We start from the raw sequence: 23,499 nt of genomic DNA, 5'->3' as shown, positions 1-23,499 counted from the left end.
TTCATGGAGGATAAAGAATATATGCCTCTGAGTATTGTCATATTGTCTGTTTACATATCTTGTTGCAACCTTTGAACAATGGAAGTTGCTCAAAGGTTTATAATTGCATCATGACATGGATGCTAAGTTCCGTTAGTCCGTCTATGGAATTTTGGAATGTGTGTTAGAATCAAGTTTGTGGACTTTGGTAAGAAAAAGTTAATGTGGTGTGATAAAAACACAATGTGTAACTTGTATGTGTAGTTTTCTAATAAACTAACCGGGAGTTGCAATAAACAGCTTGAAACAAGCACACTCGAGCTCTTTTTAAAAAAAATATATATTCATCATCGCCCAAACTGCTGCTTGTTGTGAAGTGAAGTTCATGTAGCGCTCGGAACTCAAATTTTTGCCCGCAGCACGCATCTCGAAAAACTCAGAAGTCAGCTACCACTGAACTTTGCGTGTGTGTGCGCACACTTTTCGCGGGTGGTCTTCAAACTGGGTGACGCGTAATGTGACGCTCGCCAATGCCAGCATTTGGGGGCGGGTTGCGTGCCCCAACTATTTTGTTCCTAACACGAATAACGTCAGGAGTAAGGGGTCTCTTCTTCTAATACCTGCTGGGTATGTAACTGCAAAGTCAACCATTTTAAATGAAACAAACACAACAAGTGTAATTTGCATGGCTTTGTTATGAACGGCGTCCTTGGACCGTCTGTGTTATGCAGACGATCGCATGCTCGGATGATTTTTTTTTTTTAGTACACAAACGTAACGTGTAGTGTACTACACGGTACTGTGTTGGCGTTCTATTATAATAGCAGATAAACACAGCATGCGAGGCGTTTTACTCTGTTTTGGCGTTCAATCGAGCACGTTTGCAAATGGAAGGAGGAGGGGACGTGTGTGTGTAGAGGAGCGGAGGGGGTGTTGTTGTGTTGAAGCAGGTTCGACATTTTTTTAACACAATACGATGAGAACTAACGACAAACAAATCGTTCGTGCTTGTTTTGAATGCGTCCCCGACGTCGTGTAGCCGCCGTTTGACTTTGGCGTTGTTCCGTAGAGGAGTCCCTTTTGTTCGCCGCTTCGACCGAGCTCCGTTTAACAACAAAAGGCGATATATTACACGCGCGAGACAGCGACTTCATGTCAAATTTCTTTGACTGTGTGTTATGTATCGAGTGTCGCGTTTTGTCCCTTTATTTTTATTTTTTTGTTTGGTTGGTTTTTTGGCTTTGTGGGTTGCAAATAGGAGCAGATCCGAGGAATGAAGAGGAATCCCGGGCTGGCGTTTGAAGCTCCGCCTATCGTGGGCGATGCTTTCACCGCGAGTGAGCGACGTGATTGGCTGAGGCTTTTCCCAAAAGGGGGCGGGGTATAACCCGGAAACGGTTGACCAAACAGTGAGCCAAGTGTCAAGCGAAAAGTTCCGGCAAGTGTTTAGTGATCACACTTTCGGCACGATATGGTTTTCTTTCCTAATATTACAATTTGACTTTTTCCTCACAAAATGATTACTTTATCCCCGTAAAATTATTATTTTCTTTCCTAACACTACAACCTATTTTTTTGTAATGTATAATTTCTCAAAATGTAACAACTTTATTCTCTTAACATTACTTTTTTCATGACAAAAAAATTTAGATTAAGGTGACAGAAATCTATTTTAAAAAATATCTATTTAAAAATCTCACCAAATTACGATTCAAAGTCAAATTAAGAGTTTTGCTTTTTGTGACATTTTGACTTCCCATTGACAAGACTTTAAATATTTTTTTTTCTGACAATTCTCGTACAATTCATATTTTTTTTACCCTCATAAAATTAATAGTTACAACTTCATTCTCAATATGGTCATTCATTTTTCTTTTTTTCTGTATGTGTAAAACTACAACTATTATAAGAGGTAAAGTTTTGTTCTTGTAAATTCCTAATATTCCAATTTAATCTCATTAAATAAGGATTGTTGTTCTTTCTAATATTATAATAATACAAAAGCATATTAAAGTAATAATATTACTTTATTCTTGTAAAATGGACTTTTTTCCTTCAAAATATGACTTAGTTCCTGTAAAATTCCAGCTTTTTTCTCAAAATTTTACTAATACATTTAGGATCTTTGTCAAGTTTTTCTTGTAATAATATAACTTTATTCTCATTGCATAAAGATTTGCTCCAAGTTTTTTTTTTTTTTCATAGGATACTACAATGTCATTCTTGTATTAGGAAATGTAAACATTAAAATAACATATTGGTCCTCCAAATACAATAATCTTTCCACAAATCTTACGATTTTCATTGTGAAAACATTCATTCATATAACCATTTTTTTAAAGTTGTATTATTATTATACAACTATTTTTATTGTATTATGATTTGTATGTTAAAATTGTCATCGTTTTTTTCTCTCTCAAACCATAAAATTTTCATTTGTCATAACATTTCAAAATGTTCTTATATTACAAATTTACTCTTGAAATATATGGATTTTTATTTTAAAAATTAAAAATGTTTTCTCTCAAAATATTGTAATTTTATTACTAACCTTAGGATCTGCGTTTCGAAATTGTTTTTTCAATATTGAAACTTCAATCTACTAATATTAAGATTTGTACGCATTTAAATTAAAAAATCTCTCAAAATATAAAAAATTTACTAGCTTACTTATGTTTTTCGTTTCTCATAACAGTTTTTTTATTTTCAGGTTTTTTCCCTAATATAATATTTCTATTACAACTTTATTCTCATAATATTTCGATTTTTCTTCATAAAAACGGCATTAAAACAGAAGAGTAGTTTGACTAAAAACCCAGACTTTTACTTACAACTTTATTCCGTACCCCCCAAAAAAGCTTTAAAGTTTGTATTTGATATAAAACAGTTGACAGCAAGCGATTTGTTTTGGGACTCGTCGCGCTCCCAGTCAAAATGGGAGCGCTCTCTCCACCGCGAGTCCCATCACCGACTGACAGCTACAACAGCCAATCGGGAGTAGCTACCCCGCCCCTGCGCGTTGTTGTCACACCGAATCATCCAATAGGAACCCCCTACGGAGCGAGGTTACACCATCCCGCACGCCCCCGCCCACAAGCTAACCTAACGGAGATTGTTTTCTTCTTTCGGGGAAGATTTTTTTCCCCCCACTTTGCAGCTCCAGATCGCCTCTTATTTTTTATTTATTTATTTATTTGCAGTATACAGCCGGAATAAGTCGTGTTTGTCCACCGGCCACTTCGGAGTACACCCCGGCTAGAGGCATCGTGGTTAAAACCCCGGCGAACGGATTACTGTAGCACCGTAGGCGAACTTAAAGGAGAGAGGGTGAGTTCAGTTTGGGAAATTCATTCAGCGAGCTAACGCGGCTAAGAAGCGAAGCTCCACCAACAGACGTCCCGCAAAAAAAAAAAAAAAAAAAATCACACTCAACAAACAATTGACGTCTATTATCACTAAATCACTCGAATGAATCGCGGGTGGGTGTTTTCTCGATGCTTCTAGATAGCCGCATGTGCTTCCCTGTTAGCCCCCAGACGTCCCTCTGAGTCCGGGGCTCCTCATGTTGTTTACACCGTGAAACACTCCCCCCAACCCCCACGACAAAGCAAGTTCCGGGGCGAAGAAAACGCGAGTTTAAAGAAAAACAACAACAACCCGCGGAGGAACCGGCGAGTCGGTGACTTTTTTTTTTGCGTGGACGTGACGCTCTTACCTCCGTCGACGTAGAGCGCCTCGGCGTTTCTCCTGCCCAACATGCTCCACCAAATGGCGGCCACGTCTGGAACTCGATCTCGGTGCTTGTGGGTCTAGGCCTCACGAAAAACAGGGGGCGGGGGGCTTCCGTGAGTGGCTTCCAAACACCTCTAAAACACGTCTCCCATCATTTTTGTTTTGTTTTTTAATGTTGAATAAAACACAATTTCTGTCCACAGTTCCTCCCTGTAGTAGCGACGGCTTGCGGTCAAGCGACGCTAAGCTAGCTAACACGTTCTAAGTTGACAGTTCATTTCGTCTTAATTTGGGGGATCTTGTGTATCTTTTTAAGTTGCACAGTCGCATTTACGATTAAAACCACTCAATTAATTGTCTTTTATTTCGTGGAGAGATGCTGTAGTACAGGGAAGTTGTAAACGGGCAGGCCGACTCCCACACGTTTGTTGCCTCGGTGACGTAGCGGGTCTGTAGACGTGATTGGCCACAGCCAGTGTCTGTATGTGTGTGTGTGTGTGTGTTTTTTTTTTTTTAACTCAACACTCATTCCCAAAAAAGCGACACAAAAGTCCTTAAAATGTAGTCTTGTGGGGAGGATAAACAGTTAAATACACCTTTTATTGACTTTGGTTCCCTTCCATTCATTGTTAGCCACGCTTCTGGAACGTCCCCAAAACGGGATTAAGCCAACTGTCAGAGGTAGCAAAAGTACTCGCACTGTGTACTTGAGTGGAAGTGAAGATTCTTGTGTAAAAAGAGTAAAGAAAGACTGGTAAAAGTAGAAGTGCTGATTCAACCACCACCACAAACCTTCTTATCGGCAGTTATAAAGTTTCAAAGTTTAGCATGCGGATCTGTCTGGTATGTTAACCAGTATGGTATGCTCCAGCATGCAGCTCCAAATGAGGTTGAAAAAGGCTCAAAAACAACAACACATTGATCGAGTGCTATCTCATGCTAACTTTGTCTTCATGTGAGGAGAGAACGTCTCTCTCATGGTTTCTCCTCATCTCTTCCGTCTCCCTCACAGGTCTCGCAGCTCCATCAAGTATGAGTTCATGATGAAGCGGCGACTGGAGGATCAGGAAACGATTTTTGCGTCCCAGCAGCGGCGCCTCCCTGGCAACGCCGAGACCTTCCAGCATCGCGTCCTGGCCCCGGCGCCGCCGCCGCCACCGTCGGCGGTGTACGAGGCCGCGGTCGACAGCATGCAGCCCACCGCAGGCATCCAGTACTCGGTACCGCAGGGATACCAGGTACGCAGACGCGCTTGCCGGGAATCTGAATCTGTGTACACTCATGTCAGAAAATGAAACCTTTTTTAACTGCACATGTAAATGTTTTTAACGTTATTAACTATCATGCAGATATAAAAATGAGTTACCAATTGTTAGGGTTGCAAAAATGCATGCGCTTCCATGCTGCAAATATTTTGCCACGGTTGCTATGCCTTATCTGTACAACTCTACATAAGAAAAGACAGTGAGAGAGCTAGCAGGGGGAGCGACGTCACTGACATATGCACGTGCCGACCAATTTTATTGTGTTGAATTGTTAAGTTTAAAAATGTTAATTTATTAAGGTTTACATTTATATACATGTGACAAAGCAGACATTTTTCAAGAGGAGGCACTTATTTTCACATTATCTGTGAAGAAAAATAGCGGGGATAACAAAAAGCAAAACGTTATTTGATTAGTGTCATTGTCATTTGATTTTTCTTTTAGCAAAGGGGTAAAAATTGATTACAATCTGTTAACATCAAGAGATTTTATTTTGTGGACATATTGCCCAGCCCGAGTTTGAGTGTACCTCCGGTTGATATAATTAAAAAGAAATTAGATGAGGTAATTTTCATTTTCATTAAATACTGTAGTATGATTTAAAACCTGTACAATAATTAGAAATTTATACAAATCTGGAAAAAAATATTTTAAGCAATGTATTGTACTGAGTGGGAAAACCAGGTGTAAAACAGGTTTGTGTTCACTTTCTATATCCACTGTAGTCTTTTAGATCTCTTAAGTTACCATAAGATGCTGAATAAGCTTGAAATCTGATCTAGTACACGCTTGAATTTTAACTTGGAAAATGTGTAGAACTCTGCAAATGACAAACGTGTGATAAATGCGACACTTCTCTTTAAAAGCAACATTTGAGAACATGTTGACGAATGAGGCCCATAGATCATACACACAAACAACATTGTAATAGTTCAGGAGTAGAAAGGATGTGTACTTTATTACTAAATACCTCACTTGTTAGCTACAAGTGACACGTATTTCCTTTTAGGAAGGGCTAAATCACACGTCGTTCTTTTTCACAGGTTCCCACGGTGGCCCAGAACAGCGGTGGCCACGGGCACACGCCAAGCCCGGCCGTCCACGGGGGGTCGCACCACCACAGCCCCGCCGCCGTCCAATCCCACGGCCCCCCGGTGATGCCGTCGCACAGCCACACGGCCGCGCCTCAGGCCTCAGCGCAGGGCCAGCAGCAGTTCCAGCGGCTCAAGGTGAGTTTGTGCCGCTTTGTCGCCATAGAGCTAAGTGAGTGGGTGTGAGTGTGTTCAAGGCAGACAAGCACTGAGGAGAGAAGTCCAAGGAGGAAAGTTCAGTGTGAATAGAAAATGGCAATATTTAAAACAAGTGTGTATAGTGTTCAGATCTGATGCTGCGAAAATGTTTTTAAGATAAAATCGAATATTGTTCTAAAGCGACTGAGACATTGTTTCTTAACGTGGAAGGTAGCTGATGAAATAATGCAGTGCCCCCCCCCCGCTCCCTTCTTTGTCTTCATTCTCCAAAAGGTGGAGGACGCGTTGTCCTACTTGGACCAAGTCAAATTGCAGTTTGGGAACCAGCCTCAGGTTTACAACGACTTCCTGGACATCATGAAAGAGTTCAAGTCTCAAAGGTGAGCACGCTATGCAGACGCCGTAATTCGCTGCCGCCTTTCTAGCTAGCTTGCTGGCTACCTAGCTGGCTGCCTATCTGCCACGCTGTGTTGGGTAAACTTTCGCCATCCATTTTGCCGTGGTCGCAATCTACATGGATGATGGCTCCTTTTCAGCTTCGGGTGTGGTGCATCCATGAATATCCGCACAGCTCCTTGGGACTAGGCTAATGGATGCCTCCTTCCGCGGAGATCTAGGTTTTTTTAGTTGTTGTTTTTTTCTTTTAATAAACTTTATGCAGAGATTTTGGAGGAGCTAAAACCAATTATATGTATAGAAATTAGCCATAGTAAGTCCAAATGGAACCAGCCATAAACAAAGGCTAAAAATTGTGAAATATTTTCAAGTAATGCAGTTTGGCAGCAGTTGCAGCTCTTGTCAGAATAAAGTTGTATGTTATTCTTTTATTTGTGATTTGAATCTAAAAATTCTGAGTCTGCGTTTGAGATATGTATATATAATTTCTATTTATTTTTTTGGGCAGACTTGAATGCCAATTTGAGTCTCCACAATTTGTGCTTAACCCTAGTATATGTTCTCTGCATTGGTTTTATTATGTCGATATTTTCCCAATGATAGTGATAACATCGTGACAGCTAACCCGAGTTGTGTTTACGCCGCCAGCATTGACACCCCTGGTGTCATCAGTCGGGTGTCACAGCTCTTCAAAGGACACCCCGACCTCATCATGGGCTTCAACACCTTCCTGCCACCCGGCTACAAAATTGAGGTGCAGACCAACGACCTGGTCAACGTGACGACGCCCGGTCAGATCCACCACATCACCCCGCACGGCATTTCGGTGCAGAACATCCCCATCACGGGAGCGCCGAGCACCCAGGCGCTGCCCACCGCCACCACCAGCGCGCCGGCCCTCCTCACGCAGCCCGTCCCCGCCAAGATGAGCAAAGTTAGTTTGTTTGTTACATTTCTCAATCGTGTTCGATTAATCAAATAACTTGAATAATTTGATGACAAAAAAAGTAGAAACAAAATCTTTGCCTCAAAGCGTCGCATTGATAATTTTTCCACATGGGCTTACTGCAGACTCAAATACCTCTCGGGGTAGGAATAGATTGGCGCAATGGCAGTGAGCCAGGAGGAAAAAGTGCATAAAAGACAGAGATGATGTTGCCAAAGCCCTGTTTAATAGAAATGTAGTCCTACTTTTCGAAAGTAGTCTTTCTCTATTATTTTTTCTGTTGTCTTCTTTCTAATTAAGAAGTAGACTTGCGTTTCTATTAGATAGGCCTTTGGCACCATCTTTTGGCAGCTTGGTGCCAAGGAACTAGTTTGAAGCGATACATCTCGACTGAGAGATGAGCTTTGTATGTCGGAAAGAAGTTTAGCCTAGAAGGCGGAATACATACGAGAGAGTGGTCTCTCTATGTACACGATCAAGTTAGCGCCAAAGCCCTACGCTTGTCTGAATGAAGCTCCTCTACTCACTTCAACCTGCAGTAGTTCCTTGGAACCAAGATGGTGCACAAAATCAGTGAAGAGGAATATAGTTTCCCCAAAAACTGCAAATGGGTGAATTCTCGAATCGCGACTATAGGGGAGAACACAATATACTTCTTGAGACAAATGTAAAATATTTGCATTGGCTGCATTCCTAAATAAAGTTTAGGAAACACTGTTTCAAACACAATCCGTTCCGTGGCATTGGTCAATTTGTTATTGTTTAGAAATGATTTATCCAGTAGGAATAAAATAGAAATAATGTTCCTGGGCCTAACTTTTGCAAACACAAACCCTTTGACTATACAATGTTTTAAGTACAATTTTTTTTACCAGTCTAAAAATACAAGCACTTACCCTTTGAAGGCGTGCGACAAACATGGGAGGTGGGAGGGTCAGATTAAAGCCGCCTCGCATAAAGACTAAGCACCACTCACTTTACGGTGTACATTCTGTTCTTCTTTTATTTTTTATCACTTACTGTCCTCGATATTTGTGAGGTGGAATACACATAGGTGTGCAGTTTCCGGGTCTTGGTATAGTTTCACATGTGCTTCCGAAGCTCCATTGTATGCCACACTATATTCACAACAGCTGTGGTGTGCCGGAAAATCATTCAAATTGACCGTCAAGCTGTGCCCCCTCTCACAGCCCACTCAGCCCCAGGCGCCGACGCCAGGCAGCCAGAGCAACCCGTCCATCCCGGCGTACACCGCACCGCGCTCCCCGCCCGTGCCCCTCCACCCGCCCCTCAGCGGGATGTCCGCCGGCTTGCCAGCGCAGAATAACCAGCCGGTGGAGTTCAACCACGCCATCAACTACGTCAATAAGATCAAGAACCGCTTTCAGGGTCAGCCCAACATCTACAAAGCTTTCTTGGAGATCCTGCACACGTACCAGGTCAGCAGAGGAAACTCGCCATGATGATACCGGCGGAAATAGTTTTTATGAACGAATATTCCGCCTTATATTATGCAGAAGGAGCAACGGAACGCGAAGGAGGCTGGAGGGAACTACACCCCGGCTCTGACGGAGCAGGAGGTATATGCTCAGGTGGCGCGGCTCTTCAAGAACCAAGAGGACCTGCTCTCTGAGTTTGGACAGTTTCTTCCAGATGCCAACAGTTCAGTGGTGAGCGACACTTGAATTAGTTCGATGCTAATGTACAGTTGTCCCACTTTTCGCAGTCTCACCGTATCACAGATTTTTAAATCGTACATACAGTCTCTAATTTTATATTTCAGATATTTTGCAATATCATGGGATTTTGCAGTGATCTTTTTTCCACACAGACTAATATTACTGCAGACTCACATACCTAGCAATAAGCGCGAGCCAGGAAGAAAGAATGCGTAAAAGTCAATGTCCAAATTTTGGCATTATTTCACACTTAGAAAAAGAAGATAAAGAGCAATGTGTCTACTGCAAAGCAGAACTAGCTTCAAGAACAGCCCGTCTACGATTTGACACAATTACATAAACATTGTTAGGTAATTTAATATAACTCATCACCACTAGTAAGAACATATTGTAATGCACTAACAATAAGTGGTCAAGGATAGATAGACAAGGTCGCTGGTGCACTTTCAATCGCCATATTGAACAAACGGCAACAAAATGAACAAATAAGCACATTCACACAATAGCTGCTACGGCCACAACAGATGCCCAGGGACTCCAAATGTAGACCCGCTAATCTAAGCTAACAACAGCCAACTACCCACTCATTTGCTAACTCCCACCTTTTAAAGCCACACACATTAAAAGTCACAAAGTGGACAAAAATAATACCTGCACTTCACATGCATATTTTGTATTGGTATTTTGCAAAATACATTTTTTAATGCGATTACTCAAATAATCAATGGGATGATCTGTAGAATAATCTATTCTAAAAATACTCGATAGCCCCAGCCTTATTAGGAATTATTTATAAGAGTATTGTAAAGGTTAATAAGAGTTTAGGAAGGGTCATAAAGCTTGACAATATATACAAATAATAAAATAAATATATGGTCACTGCTTGGCAGATTTTCGTCTATCACGAGCGGGTCAGGAACATAATCCCCACGATAAACGTCGGACCACTGTACAGTTCATCTAGGAAGTATTTACAGCGCTTCACTTTTTCCGCATGTTGTTTTATTACAAACTTATTCCAACAATTTCATTATTTATTTTTTTCCTCAAAATTATACACACAACAACCTACAGTGTTGTGAAAAAGTATTGGCCCCCTTCTCAAACTATATTATTGCATAGTTTCCTCCCTTTAATGTTTAAGATCATCAAACAAATGTAAGTATCAGACAAATATAACCCAAGTGAACTAAAAATGCTGTTTTTAAATGGCGATTTCATTTATTAGGGAAAAAAAATATTCAATGTTATGTGGGCCTGTGTGAAAAAATAATGGCCCTCTAAACCTAATAATTGGTTGGGCCATCCTCAGCAGCAGCAACTGAAATCAAGCATTTTCTTTAACCGACAATGAGCCTTTCACATCTGCGTGGAGATATTTTGGCCCACTCTTCCTTGCAGAATTGTTTGAATTCATCAAAAATTGAGGGTTTTTTAGCATGAACGTCGTTTTTAAGGTCATGCCACTGCATTTCAATTGGATTAAAGTCTGGACTTTGACTAGGCCACTCCAAAAACTTCACTTAGTTTTTTTTAAGCCATTCAAAAGTTGACTTGCTGGTGTGTTTTCATTATCCTGCTGCAGAACCCATGTGCGCTTCATCTTGAGGTCACAAACTGATGGCTGAACAGCCTCCTTCAGGATTTACTGTTAAAAGAGTAGAATTCATGGTTCCATCAATCGCAACAAGTGTTCCAGGTCCTGAAGGAGCAAAGCAGCCAAAGAGCATCACACTTTGACCACCATGTTTGACTGTTGGTCTGATGTTCTTTTTCTGAAATGCTGTGCTACATTTTATGCCAGATGTAATGAGACTCGCACCTTCTAAAAAGCTCAACTTTCACCTCGTCAGTCCATATAATATTCTCCCAAAAGTCTTGGAATCATTCAGGTGTGTTTTTGGAAAAGTAAGATGAGCCTTTATGTTCTTTTTGGTCAACAGTGGTTTTTCCCTTGGAAGTCATTTATGCCCAGTCTCTTCGTTGTTGTCATGAACACTGACCTTAACTGAGGCAAGGGAGGCTTGCAGTTCTTTAGATGTTGTCCTGAGTTCCTTAGTGGCCTCCTGGATGAGTCATTGCTGTTCTCTTGGGTTGATCTTTGTAGGCCGGCCACTGATGGGAAGGTTCACTACTGTTCCATGTTTTCTCCATGTGAGGATAATGGATCTCCCTATGGTTCGCTGGAATCCTAAAGCTTTAGAAATGGCTTTTGCAACCCTTTCCAGATGTCAATGATAGATGTCAATTACTTTATTACTTGACTGTTCAGGAATTTATTTGGATTGTGTCATTTTTTTGCAAATTTTTTAGATCCCTTGAGTCCGAGTGGACCATGTTCTGCGCCTCCATTGCTGAGGCGGCCGACCGGAGCTGTGGCCCTAAGGTGGTCGGTGCTTGTCGTGGCGGCAATCCGCGAACCCGTTGGTGGACACCAACGGTGAGGGATGCCGTCAAGCTGAAGAAGGAGTCCTATTTGGCCTTTTTGGCCTGTGGGACTCCTGAGACAGCTGATGGGTACCGGCTGGCCAAGCGGAATGCAGCTTTGGTGGTCCGTTGTATCGGTCCGTTGTGGTAAAGAAGGAGCTAAGCCGAAATGCGAAGCTCTCGATTTACCGGTCGATCTACGTTCCTACCCTAACCTATGGTCACGAGCTATGAGGATCTCAGAGTAGAGCCGCTGCTCCTCCACATCGCGAGGAGCCAGATGAGGTGGCTGGGGCATCTGATTCGGATGCCTCTCAGATGGCTCCCAGGTGTGGTGTTCCGGGCACGGCCCACCGGGAGGAGGCCCCGGGCACGACCCAGGACACGCTGGAGAGACTTTCGGCTGGCCTGGGAACGCCTCGGGATCCCCCCGGAATAGCTGGATGAAGTGGCTGGGGAGGGGGAAGTCTGGGCGTCCCTGCTAAAGCTACTGCCCCCGCGACCCGACCTCGGATAAGCGGTAGAAAATGGATGGATGGATTTTTTAGCTCTTTTGTCCAATTTGATTTTGTTGGGACAGATTCTGTTTAAGTGATTTATTAATTGAACAGGTCTGGAGGTAATCAGGCTTGGGTGTGATCACTGAAAATTACCCAAAATTGTGATTAGCCTCAATTAATTTATGATTTAACAAGGGGTGTAATTACTTTTTCACACAGGGCCACGTCACTTTGAATAGTTTATTAGTTGAATAGTTAAATAATAATTCATTCCTTGGTCGAATTGTCTCTATCACAAAACCTTTATCTACTGTACGGACAATGTGTTAAGTAACATTTGTACATTTTATACTGTCATATATCATAGTCTGATCAGAAGTTAACACACACTTTTTAAAACAAACCAAAAATCTCCCAGCCCAACTCCAAACAGATATGTCACAAAAATTATGATTGTGTCTCAATTTACTCAAATATTTTATTTACTTAAAAAAATCTATGAAATCTGGGCCTGTTAAATGTACACAAATCTATTATTCTGCTGTATTAACACAGGTTAATTGTACTTTCTGCCATCTACTGGAAGAGCATTTTATTCTTCTGCCCGTCAATGTGTGTCATTGGAATTGATAGATGACCAAAGATATGTTATTTGGAGTAAATAAATCATTTTTGGACCAATTAAGTGAAATTGGAGCATTTCCTGCAGCACACCTGATGATCTCTCGCCACCCAGTGGTTAGGAATTACTGAGCTAAGCTAACGTAGCAGTGTACATTTTCACTCAGTGCTTCTTCTGGTCAAACGGCACAAAGAGATGGACTCAAATGTACAACAACAATCACAGAAGTTCCCAATGAGTGTCCTTTGTTTACAAAAATTTGGTAAATACCAGCTTACAGTCTTATCAACCCAACAGAAATAGGAACAAAAGCAGGAAGTAAAACCTAATGACAGAAGTGACACTCGGTCATCCACATGACAACTGGCGATCATCTCCAACTTCAGTGAGCCCGCATTTACTGCGTGAATACATTACTCCTTACTCGGTATAATTGCGCACTAACTCTTCCACTCAGCTGTTGAGCAAGACGACAGCCGAGAAAGCCGAGTCGGTACGGAACGATCACGGCGGCACCGCCAAGAAGCTGCAGCTCAACAACAAGCAGAGGCCCAATCAGAACGGCTGCCAGATCCGCCGGCATCCTACTACCGGAGCTACGCCCCCCATCAAGGTATGCAAAACTTAAATTGATTCTGTTCTGTGTCACTCATGGGACTGTTTTGTCATTCAAGTGCCTCACTTTCTATGTTGATAAAACAGAAAAAACCCAAGTTACTGAATTTGAAAGATTCGTCCATGGCCGAGGCCAGCAAGCATGGAGTCGGAACCGAGTCGCTGTTCTTTGAAAAGGTATGTTTTAATTTACCATTTCCTTCTGCCCTTTAAAAAAAAAATTTGCTGGATTTTTTTTGGTTTGTTTTCTGTTTTTTTTTTTATTATTATTTATTTATTTATTTATTTATTTATTTTAGATAGCAATTTATAATTATATAATGCAAATGACGGCACAGTGGTAACTGGTTAGCAGATCTGCCTCACAGTTGCGAGGACCGGGGTTCAAATCCGGCCTCGCCTGTGTGGAGTTTTTATGTTCTCCCCGTGCTTGTGTGGGTTTTCTCCGGGTACTCCGGTTCCTCCTACATCCCCAAAACATGCGTGGTAGGTTGATTGAAGACTCTAAATTGCCAGTAGGTGTGAATGTGAGTGCGAATGGTTGTTTGTTTCTATGTGCCCTACGATTGGCTGGTGAGCAGTTCAGGGTGTACCCCGCCTCCCGCCCGAAGATTGCTGGGATAAGCTCCAGCATGCCCGCGACCCGCGTGAGGATAAGCGGTACAGAAAATGGATGGATGGATAATGCAAATAAATACAAAATCCATGTGCTTTACATCAACTCAATTTTATTTACAGTGGTGTAAAAGTGTTTCTCTTCTTCCTGTTTTCTTATTTTTTTTCTTTTCACACTTAAATGTTTCCCATCATCAATCAAATTTAAATATTGGGCAAAGACAACACAAGTGACCACACAATGCAGTATTTAAATGTTTTTTATTATTAAGGAAGAACAATTTGGAGGAATTTTGGCCCACTCATCTTTGCAGAATTGTTGTAATTCAGCCACATTGGAGGGTTTTCGAGCATGAGCCGCCTTTTTAAGGTCATGCCACAGCATCTTAATAGGATTTAGGTCGGGACTTTGACGAGGCCATTCCAAAGTCTTCATTTTGTTTCTCTTCAGCCATTTGAAGGTGGATTTGCTGGCATGTTTTGGATCATTGTCCTGCTGCAGAACACAAGGTCGTTTCAGCTTGAGGACACGAACAGATGGCCGGACATTCTCCTCAGGATTTTTTGGTAGACAGCAGAATTCATGGTTCCATTTATCACAGCAAGTCTTCCAGGTCCTGAAGTAGAAAAACAGCCCCAGACCATCACACTACCACCACCATATTTTACTGTTGGTATGATGTTCTTTTTCTGAAATGCGGTGTTACTTTTACGCCAGATGTAGTTGGACACACACCTTCCAAAAAGTTCAACATATGTCTTGTCAAACCACAGAGTATTTTCCCAAAAGTCTTATGGATCATCAAGATGTCATCTGGCAAAAGTGAGACGAGCCTCAATGTTCGTTTTGCTCAGCAGTGGCTTTCATCTTGGAACTCTGCCATGCAGGCCATTTTTGCCCAGTCTCTTTTCTTATGGTGGAGTTAAGATCAGTGTTCAGATCTTAACTGAGGCAAGTGAGGACTGCAGTTCTTTGGATATTGTTGTGGGGTCTTTTGTGACCTCCTGGATGAGTAGTCGCTTCGCTTTTGAAGTAATTTTGGCCACTCCTGGGAAGGTTCACCACTGTTCTATGTTTTCGACATTTGTGGATAATGGTTCGCTGGAGTCCCAAAGCTTTAGAAATGGCTTTATAACCTTTTTCACACTGATAGATCTCAGTTGCTTTCTTCTCATTTGTTCCTGAATTTCTTTAGATCTCTGCACTTTGTCTAGCTTTCGAGGATCTTTTGGTCTACTTCACTATGTCAGGCAGGTCATATTTAAGTGATTTATTGATTGAGAAACAGGTGTGGCACTGTCAGGCCTGGGTGTGGCCAGAGAAATTGAAGTCAGTTATGATAAACGACAGTTATGTTTCAATAGGGGGGGGCAATCACTTTTTCACACAGGGCCATGTAGGTTTAGATTTTTTTCCTCCCCCATAATATTAAAAACCTCCATTTAAATGCTGTATTTTGTGTTTACTTGTGTTGTCTTTCACTAATATACAAAATTGTTTGATGATGGGCAACATTTAAGTGTGACAAACATGCAAAAAATATAAGAAATTAGGAAGGGGGCAAACACTTTTTCACACTACTGTATATAGCACTTTAAGAACAACCGCAGCGGTAACAAAGTGCTGTACATAAGACAATTAAACATAGTATAATTTAGAAACGATAAAACAATAAAAGTTTAAATATAAAAAAAAAGACACCATAGCAAGAGTAGAATCTCAAGCTGTTTTGAAAGAAAGTAATAAAAATGAGTTTTGAGGCAGGTTTTAAAATTGGATATGGGGGGGGTGCTTGTCTGATGTGCACTGGGAGGTCATTCCATAATTTAGGACCAGCAATAAAAAAGGCTCTATCTCCTCTAAACTTGCACTTAGACTTTGGTAATTCCAGGAGCAGCTGCTCAGCTGACCTGAGGCAGGCTTGTAGGGACAGAGCAGTTCAGCGAGGTAAGGCAGGATGAGACCTGTTACAGCTAAGAAAACGAATAGCAGAATCTTAAAATGAACTCTAAAGTGCACAGACAGCCAGTGGAGGGAGAGCTGAACATGTGCTCATGCGCCCTCTTAGGTGTTCCAGTTAAGAGTCAAGCTGCAGCATTTTGGAGTAACTGGATACATGTGAGGGAGGTCTGGCGGACTCCAAAGTAAAATGCATAACAGTAATCCAGTCGAGATTGATATGATGAAGGCAAATGATCCATCCACTCATTTTCTATAGCGTTTGTCCTAATTAGGGTCGCTGGTGAGCCTGAGCCTATCCCAGCTGAGTTTGAGCGAATGCTCTCACCACTCCTACTTTAAATTCAAGGTCATAGATTTGTGAATGTGTTTCTAATGGAAGGTGCGCAAAGCCTTGCGGAGTGCGGAGGCCTACGACAACTTCCTGCGATGTCTGGTCATCTTTAATCAGGAGGTGATCTCCCGGGCCGAGCTGGTGCAGCTGGTGGTTCCCTTCTTAGGGTGAGTGCTTGGACTTTTGATTCTTAAAGGTATCTTTACTGCGTGTCTCTCATCCAACCATCCCACTGTTCTGTCCAGGAAATTCCCAGAGCTTTTCACCTGGTTCAAAAACTTCATGGGGTATCGGGAAATGTCCCACATCGAGGCCTACCCGAAGGAGCGGGCCACCGAGGGCATCGCCATGGAGATTGACTATGCTTCCTGCAAGAGGCTTGGTTCCAGTTACAGAGCGCTGCCCAAAAGCTACCAGCAGCCCAAATGCACTGGGAGGACACCGCTTTGTAAAGAAGTGAGAGCAGCAGTGGTGCAAACGAGGAAAAATCGTCCTCTTAAATACAATGATAGCTCACAGGTTGACCACTATCTACTTGTCAACTAAAGAGTCTTGACTTTTTCAATCCTAAAACTTTTATTAACCGTACAGGCATCATTGAACACAGTGGTTATCAAACCTTTAACTCCAAGCACCACTTAAGCAGCAGCTTACAGGGATGCAGAATAAGGTCTTTTCATTAGGAAATGGAAGTTGGGAAATGTTCAAATGATTTACACTGTTTTTTCTGGGTGGCTTCAGGTGCTAAACGACACCTGGGTGTCCTTGCCCTCCTGGTCCGAGGACTCCACCTTTGTCAGTTCCAAGAAGACGCAGTACGAGGAGCACATCTACAGATGTGAGGACGAGCGCTTTGAAGTAAGTTATTTCATGTGATGTACGTGCGGACTTAAAAAGACCCTCGTGTGCAAAAATGATTGTTTCTTCCGCACAGTTGGACGTGGTGCTGGAAACCAACCTGGTGACCATCCGAGTTCTGGAGACCGTACAGCGCAAGATATCGCGGATGTCTGCAGAGGAGCAGGCCAAATACCGCTTAGACAACACCCTGGGCGGCTCCTCCGAGGTGGTGCACCGGAAAGCCATCCAGAGGATATACGGCGATAAAGCCTCGGACATTATTGACGGCCTAAAGAAGAACCCGGCGGTTTCCGTACCCATCGTCTTAAAGAGGTGCGTGTCGGACCAGGGTGATGGTTCCCCAGGTTCATGTTTTAATAAAACAGAATTTGTCCTCCTCAGGCTAAAGACCAAGGAGGAGGAGTGGCGAGAAGCACAGCGAAGTTTTAACAAGATCTGGCGGGAGCAGAACGAGAAGTATTACCTCAAGTCTCTGGACCATCAGGGAATTAACTTCAAGCAGAACGACACCAAAGTATTGCGCTCCAAGTCCCTGCTCAACGAAATTGAAAGCATCTACGACGAAGTGAGCGATGTTTTTTTGTCCTCCATCACATTTGGAAAGACAGCATTAAAAGCAATCTAATTTCTTTCTATTCAATTCTTGGCCCTAAAAATAATGAATAACTTCACAGGCATCTTTTGTCACTTAAAAAAGTGACGAGTGGCATCACGGCTGTAGTAGTGCTGTATGTAAATGTTTGGCACATGACACCACATTTATTAGTAATGTCTTATGTTAAGACAAAAAAGTGATAATTACTTTTCTAACGTGTTGCTCCCTATTTGGGACTACAGTGAACCTATACTATTCGCAGGGGATAGGGAATGAGCCCTGCCACGAATAGCGAAAGTCTGGAATAATCACATAACTCTAATTGTAATAACAACACTCTAATTGTGTACAGATCCCACAAGATGGTGGAAAAATACTTAAAACAGAGAGAATCATAAAGCTTCAACGTCATGAGCGAGCATAGTAGCCTAAATTACACGCTAGCACAAACTGACATGCTTGAAGCCATTTTCACACTGAGGCAGATATGATGACTTCATCAGCAAGCGTTATTGCGATTGGTTGCTACAGTCCAAATCTCTACCGCACGCCAAATTTATAGCATCTACCCTACCACATATACCTCGCACCCTTATTCTGGTGTATATTTGAGACTATAATTGAATGTTTTTTCCCTACAGCGCCAAGAGCAGGCATCTGAGGAGAACGCAAGCCCACCCGCAGGCCCCCACTTGACCCGGGCGTACGAGGACCGGCAGATCCTGGAAGACGCGGCGGCCCTCATCATCCACCACGTCAAGCGTCAGACTGGCATTCAGAAGGAGGACAAGTACAAGATCAAGCAGATCATGTACCACTTCGTCCCCGACTTGCTGTTCGCACAGCGCGGCGAGCTCTCTGACGTGGAGGAGGAAGAGGAGGAAGAGGATGAGGAGATGGACGTGGAAGAGGGCGCTTCCTCCAAGAAGCACAATGGGATTCCAGGGGGCGGAGGTGGCAGCCCCTCTAAGTCCAAGCTGCTGTTCAGCAACACGGCGGCACAGAGGCTACGAGGCTGCGACGACGCCTACAACCTGTTCTATGTCAACAACAACTGGTACATTTTGCTGCGGCTGCACCACACACTGTGCTCGCGACTCCTGCGGATCTACTGGCAGGCGCAGCGGCAGATCGAGGAGGACGTGCGGGAACGAGAATGGGAGCGGGAGGTGCTCGGACTCAGGAAGGAAAAGAACGACAACACGGCCATTCAGCTGAGACTCAAGGAGCCCAGTGAGTGTTTGTAATGACAAGAGGTCGCATTTGCACCAGAAAGAGAAACGGCAGTAAAACAGGCCAAAATGTATGTATTAACAACTCAACTTCCGGAGATGACGTAACCTTCTTCCAGTTGAGACTTGAGGCTGAGTCATCAACGACCAAGTCGTGCGGAACATTTTGCCTCGATTGCCTCAATGCCCCCATTAATCACCAGTTGCAGACGATTAATCAAAAAAGTGTTTATTATGCCCATCACTAGTTCTTAGGTTAAAAGCAAGAATCATATTTACATGTCATTAATTTCCCACTAGTGGACATCGACGTGGAGGTTTACTACTCGGCCTTCTTGGAGATGGTTCGCAACCTGTTGGATGGCAACATGGAGGCGTCGCAGTATGAGGACTCACTAAGGGAAATGTTCACCATTCACGCGTACATCGCCTTCACCATGGATAAGCTCATACAGAGCATCGTCCGGCAGGTGAGCTTCTCATCGCTTGCTGTTTCCATTTACTCACTTTTCTCGCCCCAAATTCAATCATGTACTTTACGCATCCTCTCGCAGCTCCAGCACATCGTGAGTGACGAGATCTGCGTCCAGGTGACGGACCTCTACTTGGCTGAGATCGCTAACGGAGCCTGCGGGGGATCCATGTCCACGCTGTCTTCCAGGAGCTCCTTGGAGGGCGCCTACCAACATAAAGCGGAACAGCTCATGTCGGATGAGAACTGCTTTAAGGTAAGAAAAGACAAAATCAGTTGTAACAAATTAGACTTTACACCGATTTTATCGGCCTTATCAGTATCGGCCGATAATTAGCATTTTATGCTGATCGGCTTTAATGTCATAATTCGTCGATCTGATCAATGACGTCAAAAGACATTTACTCCGCGTCGCCATCGTGCACAGTATATTTGAATCCAAAAGCTAGTTTATTTTTAGCCTTGTCGCATGTCTTTTGGCGTAGTCCTGTAAATATCTGACGGCCAATAAAGTTATTTTTTTTAAAAAACATGTCGGCGGTGTGGAACAGAGAACACGTCAGAGACAGACATCACGTAATGCCCGGATCAGACTACAAGCTAGTGCTAGCACTGACGGTTGTACATAAACATGCCGCCGTTCTGTCGAATCATGCTCTAAAGTTTCGGTGTGGGTGAAGTAATTTAAGTACAATAAAGTAATTTAATTACAGTAAGTTACCACCCATTATTTCTGTCATGTAACGTTGGTTTGACCTGACTGATTAGAATACACAATCTGACTAGAGCAGTGATTGCCAACTTTTATGGAGCCAAGGAACATATTTTACAATTGAAAAATCTCACGGCACGCCAACAAACAAAAATGTCACAGAAAGTGGATACATTAATTACTGTATGTACTTCCTGCCATTTAATAGAAGACCATTAATTTGTGACTGTCACTCTGCCTCACTGGCATAAATAGAGGAACAAAGATACATTATTTATTGTAAATATATTTTTTGGAGCAATTAAGTACACAAGTATATACAGTAAATGAACAGGTCATTTAAATAGACACATTCCTCCATCATGTGATCGAATCGGTGATCTTTTTTTTTAAACTCGCTGATCGGTGATCGGCCCCAAAAATCCTGATCGTGTAAAGCCTGAAACAAATTGGAGTGCACTATTTAGCGGCAAGAAGCAAAGTCGCTGTAAACTAGTCCAACACTGCTAAAGACATAACCTCCATTTGGGGTTGGTGGAGGTACAGGTTCTGGACTCTCAGCCAACAAGTGTGTTACCACCTTTGCGTTTGGTCTTCCCAGGTGATGTTTGCGAGGAACAGAGGCCTGGTGCAGCTGACGTTGGAGTTGCTCGACACCGAGGAGGAGAACTCTGACGAGCCTCTAGAGGGCGAGGTGAGAAACATGCCCGACAGAAGGCTCTTGGCTTTTGGGCCTTTTCCATCCTGGCTGTTGCGCTTTAACAATGCTTACAACATGTAAACACAAACATTGTTTGCATTGTATTTTTTGTGTGAGACATGGGTTGAAAATTGACCGAGCGAAGGCTTATAGTTGGGGCACTTATAAGTCAAGATACCACTGTGTTGCGTTACGGTAGAATTCATTAATTAACCCTCTCATTTTGTGTCTGCAGCGGTGGTCTGATTACGTCGGACGTTACTTGAACCTGGACACCACCACTCCCGAGCTGAGGGAGCATCTGGCCCAGAAGCCTGTCTTTCTCCCCAGGTCAGGAATCCACATCCCTCTTTCATTTGGATTTTTAGAGCCTGAGCACCAGGTGCTGCCTTACCCTATTGGAGTCGCTGTTATTCTGATGAATAAATGGTCCTTTTGCCTGGCTCAACATGGCCATGTGTGTTTCCTGATGAAACTGTCCAAAACACAACCCCAAAAAAGTGTGTGTGTGTGTATATATATGTCTATGTGTATACATCTATATAGATATAGATATATATATATATAGATATATATATCATGTTTGAAACATGTGCATCACTCGTGTCGTCTCCAGGAATCTAAGGCGGATCCGGAAGTACCAGAAGTGTCGCGAGCAGCTGGACAAGGAGACCGGTGAGGGAGGCAAAAAGCCGCTGGACAAGGAAAAGATGCCGTGCATGTTCAAGCTCAACTCCTACAAGATGGTGTACGTCTTCAAGTCGGAGGACTACATGTATCGGCGCACCGCGCTAATGCGAGCGCACCAGGTAGGGCCTTTGTTTAACACCATCTCGCTCTGTGTGAGTGTGCATGAGATTGGAGGTATGTGTGTGCATTCGTGCGTGCATGCGTGTGTGAGTTAGTATACAAGATGACCAATACAGCAGCAGAAGGGGGTGGCGGGAAGTGGCAATAAAACAGGCCAAAATATAAAGAAAGCCCAGATTTGGGTCGAGTGTGTGTGTGCGACTGACTGTCGCAATTGGATGCAACTACCCTCTTTTTCCCTCTCGCCACCCACAGTCCCACGAGCGTGTGAGCACACGACTCCACAAGCGCTTCCAGGCGTGGCTGGCGGCATGGGCCGAGGAGCACGTCACCGCAGACATGGACGCTGACACCGACAAGTGGCTGATGGGTGAGGGGCGCGACGGACTATTGCCCTGCAGCACAGCGCGCCAGCCCGAGGTCCTCCACTTCCACAACGTCAACATATACCGTGTCAAGTACACCCTGTAGCGACCGTCCCCAGGTCAGGAAGCCATTTGTTTTTAAGGCGGTTTGTGTGTGTGTTGCTCCAGCGGTGGCGAGGTTACCGTTCTTTTACCAGCCCCCCCCCCCCCTCCAATAAGGGTGCCAAAACCCGGGAATGGTCTCGTCCCGCTCACCAGCACTCACCGCTGCTTTTTCTACAGTAAACACTGCTTTACCATTCCACCGTCCACACAATCCCACCACGGGGGGAAGTTCTTTAAGCCAGCCGGGACACGCTGGACAAGTGCACTTATTCAGGGGAGAAAAAAAACAACAAACAGCTTCCCAAATTTTTGGATGGAGACAAACGCCCAATCACGACTCACTTCCGGTTCCGGGTTGAGCCTCACAAACAATGTCGTCAGGCGGCAAACACGTTGCCTCACAACACTGTTTGGACTCAAGAGTGCACCATTGGAAAGCTTGTCACGTCTGCGTTGTATATATATATACATATATAATATATATTATATATAGTTCTATTAACACAGGTCATCCTCGCCGCCCCGGAAGGCAATTATTATTATTTTTTTTTTAAATAAATATAAAAAGCCTACCACTAGTGCTCAAACACACACACACCTTGTAAATACACTGTACATAGTCTCAGACTTTTTATGATTGTGTTGTTGTGTTAGTAGAACTTTCCAAGCTAACTGTTAGAATGTAAAGGAAAAAAAAACATGAAAAGAAAGATGTGGGAAAAAAAGACATTTATTACAGTTTTTACCAAAGGGACTTGATGATACAAATGAGCTGTTTTTGTCCCACCTTACACCGCCCCCCCCCAACCCTCTCTGTGTTCTGTTCTGTGTTCTTTTGTCTTTTCGTTTTTTTTTTACTTGCATAGTTTAAAAAAAACGTGGAAAAGTAGAAATGTATCCAGGTTTTTCTGTTTTTATAAATGACAAATATTTTCTTCTCAATGTCATCAGAAAAAAGAAGGAAAAGCACTGCGACCATCAGACCTTTACTCCTTCAAACATTAACGTGCACCCTGGGTAGATTTCTGCTACACCCCCCACTTCTCCCCTCTTCTCCCTCCCGATTGTATTTTTGATATTGGAAAAGTCACATGAGCATGTCTTTCGTCCGTTTATTTAGACATTATTTAAAGTAATAATAAAAACACATTTGTAGCGTTTACGTCTATGGACTTTTATTCCTGTCTGTCTTTTTTTTTTTTTTGTCCTTTCACATTATGAAGGCCACAAATGTGCGTGTGTTATTTTATTTATTTATTTTTACTTTTTGTGCATATGATGGCAAAGAGAGAGTGTGATGATAACCAGAAAGTAAACTTTCTTGGAA

At 43.0% G+C, this 23,499-nt stretch overlaps 1 protein-coding gene across 3 annotated transcripts; it reads left to right on the top strand.

Annotated features, from left to right (window-relative positions):
• The first annotated feature begins 532 nt into the window (after nt 1-532).
• LOC133477967 (paired amphipathic helix protein Sin3a-like) lies at nt 533-23,334 on the top strand. Of its 3 annotated transcripts, none has more exons than XM_061773411.1 (21): nt 533-606; nt 4,724-4,949; nt 6,020-6,205; nt 6,500-6,606; nt 7,271-7,556; nt 8,759-9,007; nt 9,086-9,238; nt 13,254-13,409; nt 13,499-13,588; nt 16,369-16,487; nt 16,566-16,776; nt 17,062-17,178; nt 17,255-17,493; nt 17,563-17,746; nt 18,418-19,009; nt 19,309-19,478; nt 19,563-19,736; nt 20,794-20,886; nt 21,128-21,222; nt 21,509-21,701; nt 21,958-23,334. In XM_061773411.1, the coding sequence occupies exons 2-21, from the start codon at nt 4,752-4,754 to the stop codon at nt 22,171-22,173; spliced, it is 3,828 nt and encodes a 1,275-aa protein (XP_061629395.1). In that variant the 5' UTR covers nt 533-606; nt 4,724-4,751; the 3' UTR covers nt 22,174-23,334. The 3 variants fall into 3 exon arrangements, with proteins under 3 accessions (XP_061629395.1, XP_061629393.1, XP_061629394.1); XM_061773409.1 differs by lacking the exon at nt 533-606 and adding an exon at nt 3,084-3,306; XM_061773410.1 differs by lacking the exon at nt 533-606 and adding an exon at nt 3,361-3,824.
• The last annotated feature ends 165 nt before the right edge of the window (nt 23,335-23,499 follow it).

The sequence above is a fragment of the Phyllopteryx taeniolatus genome, chromosome 5 (assembly GCF_024500385.1).
Source record: "Phyllopteryx taeniolatus isolate TA_2022b chromosome 5, UOR_Ptae_1.2, whole genome shotgun sequence".
Taxonomy (NCBI): domain Eukaryota; kingdom Metazoa; phylum Chordata; class Actinopteri; order Syngnathiformes; family Syngnathidae; genus Phyllopteryx; species Phyllopteryx taeniolatus.
The sequence above is the reverse complement of the archived record's forward strand: the minus strand, read 5'-3'. Positions and strand labels throughout refer to the sequence as shown.

What these genes read in the sequence shown, in the direction of transcription:
- LOC133477967 (XM_061773411.1), top strand. Translation starts at nt 4,752, where the DNA reads ATGATGAAGCGGCGACTGGAGGATCAGGAAACGATTTTTGCGTCCCAG. An exon ending in GTGAGGACGAGCGCTTTGAA is followed by an intron (nt 17,179 to 17,254) that starts GTAAGTTATTTC and finishes TCTTCCGCACAG; the next exon opens with TTGGACGTGGTGCTGGAAAC. An exon ending in ACGAGCCTCTAGAGGGCGAG is followed by an intron (nt 20,887 to 21,127) that starts GTGAGAAACATG and finishes TTGTGTCTGCAG; the next exon opens with CGGTGGTCTGATTACGTCGG.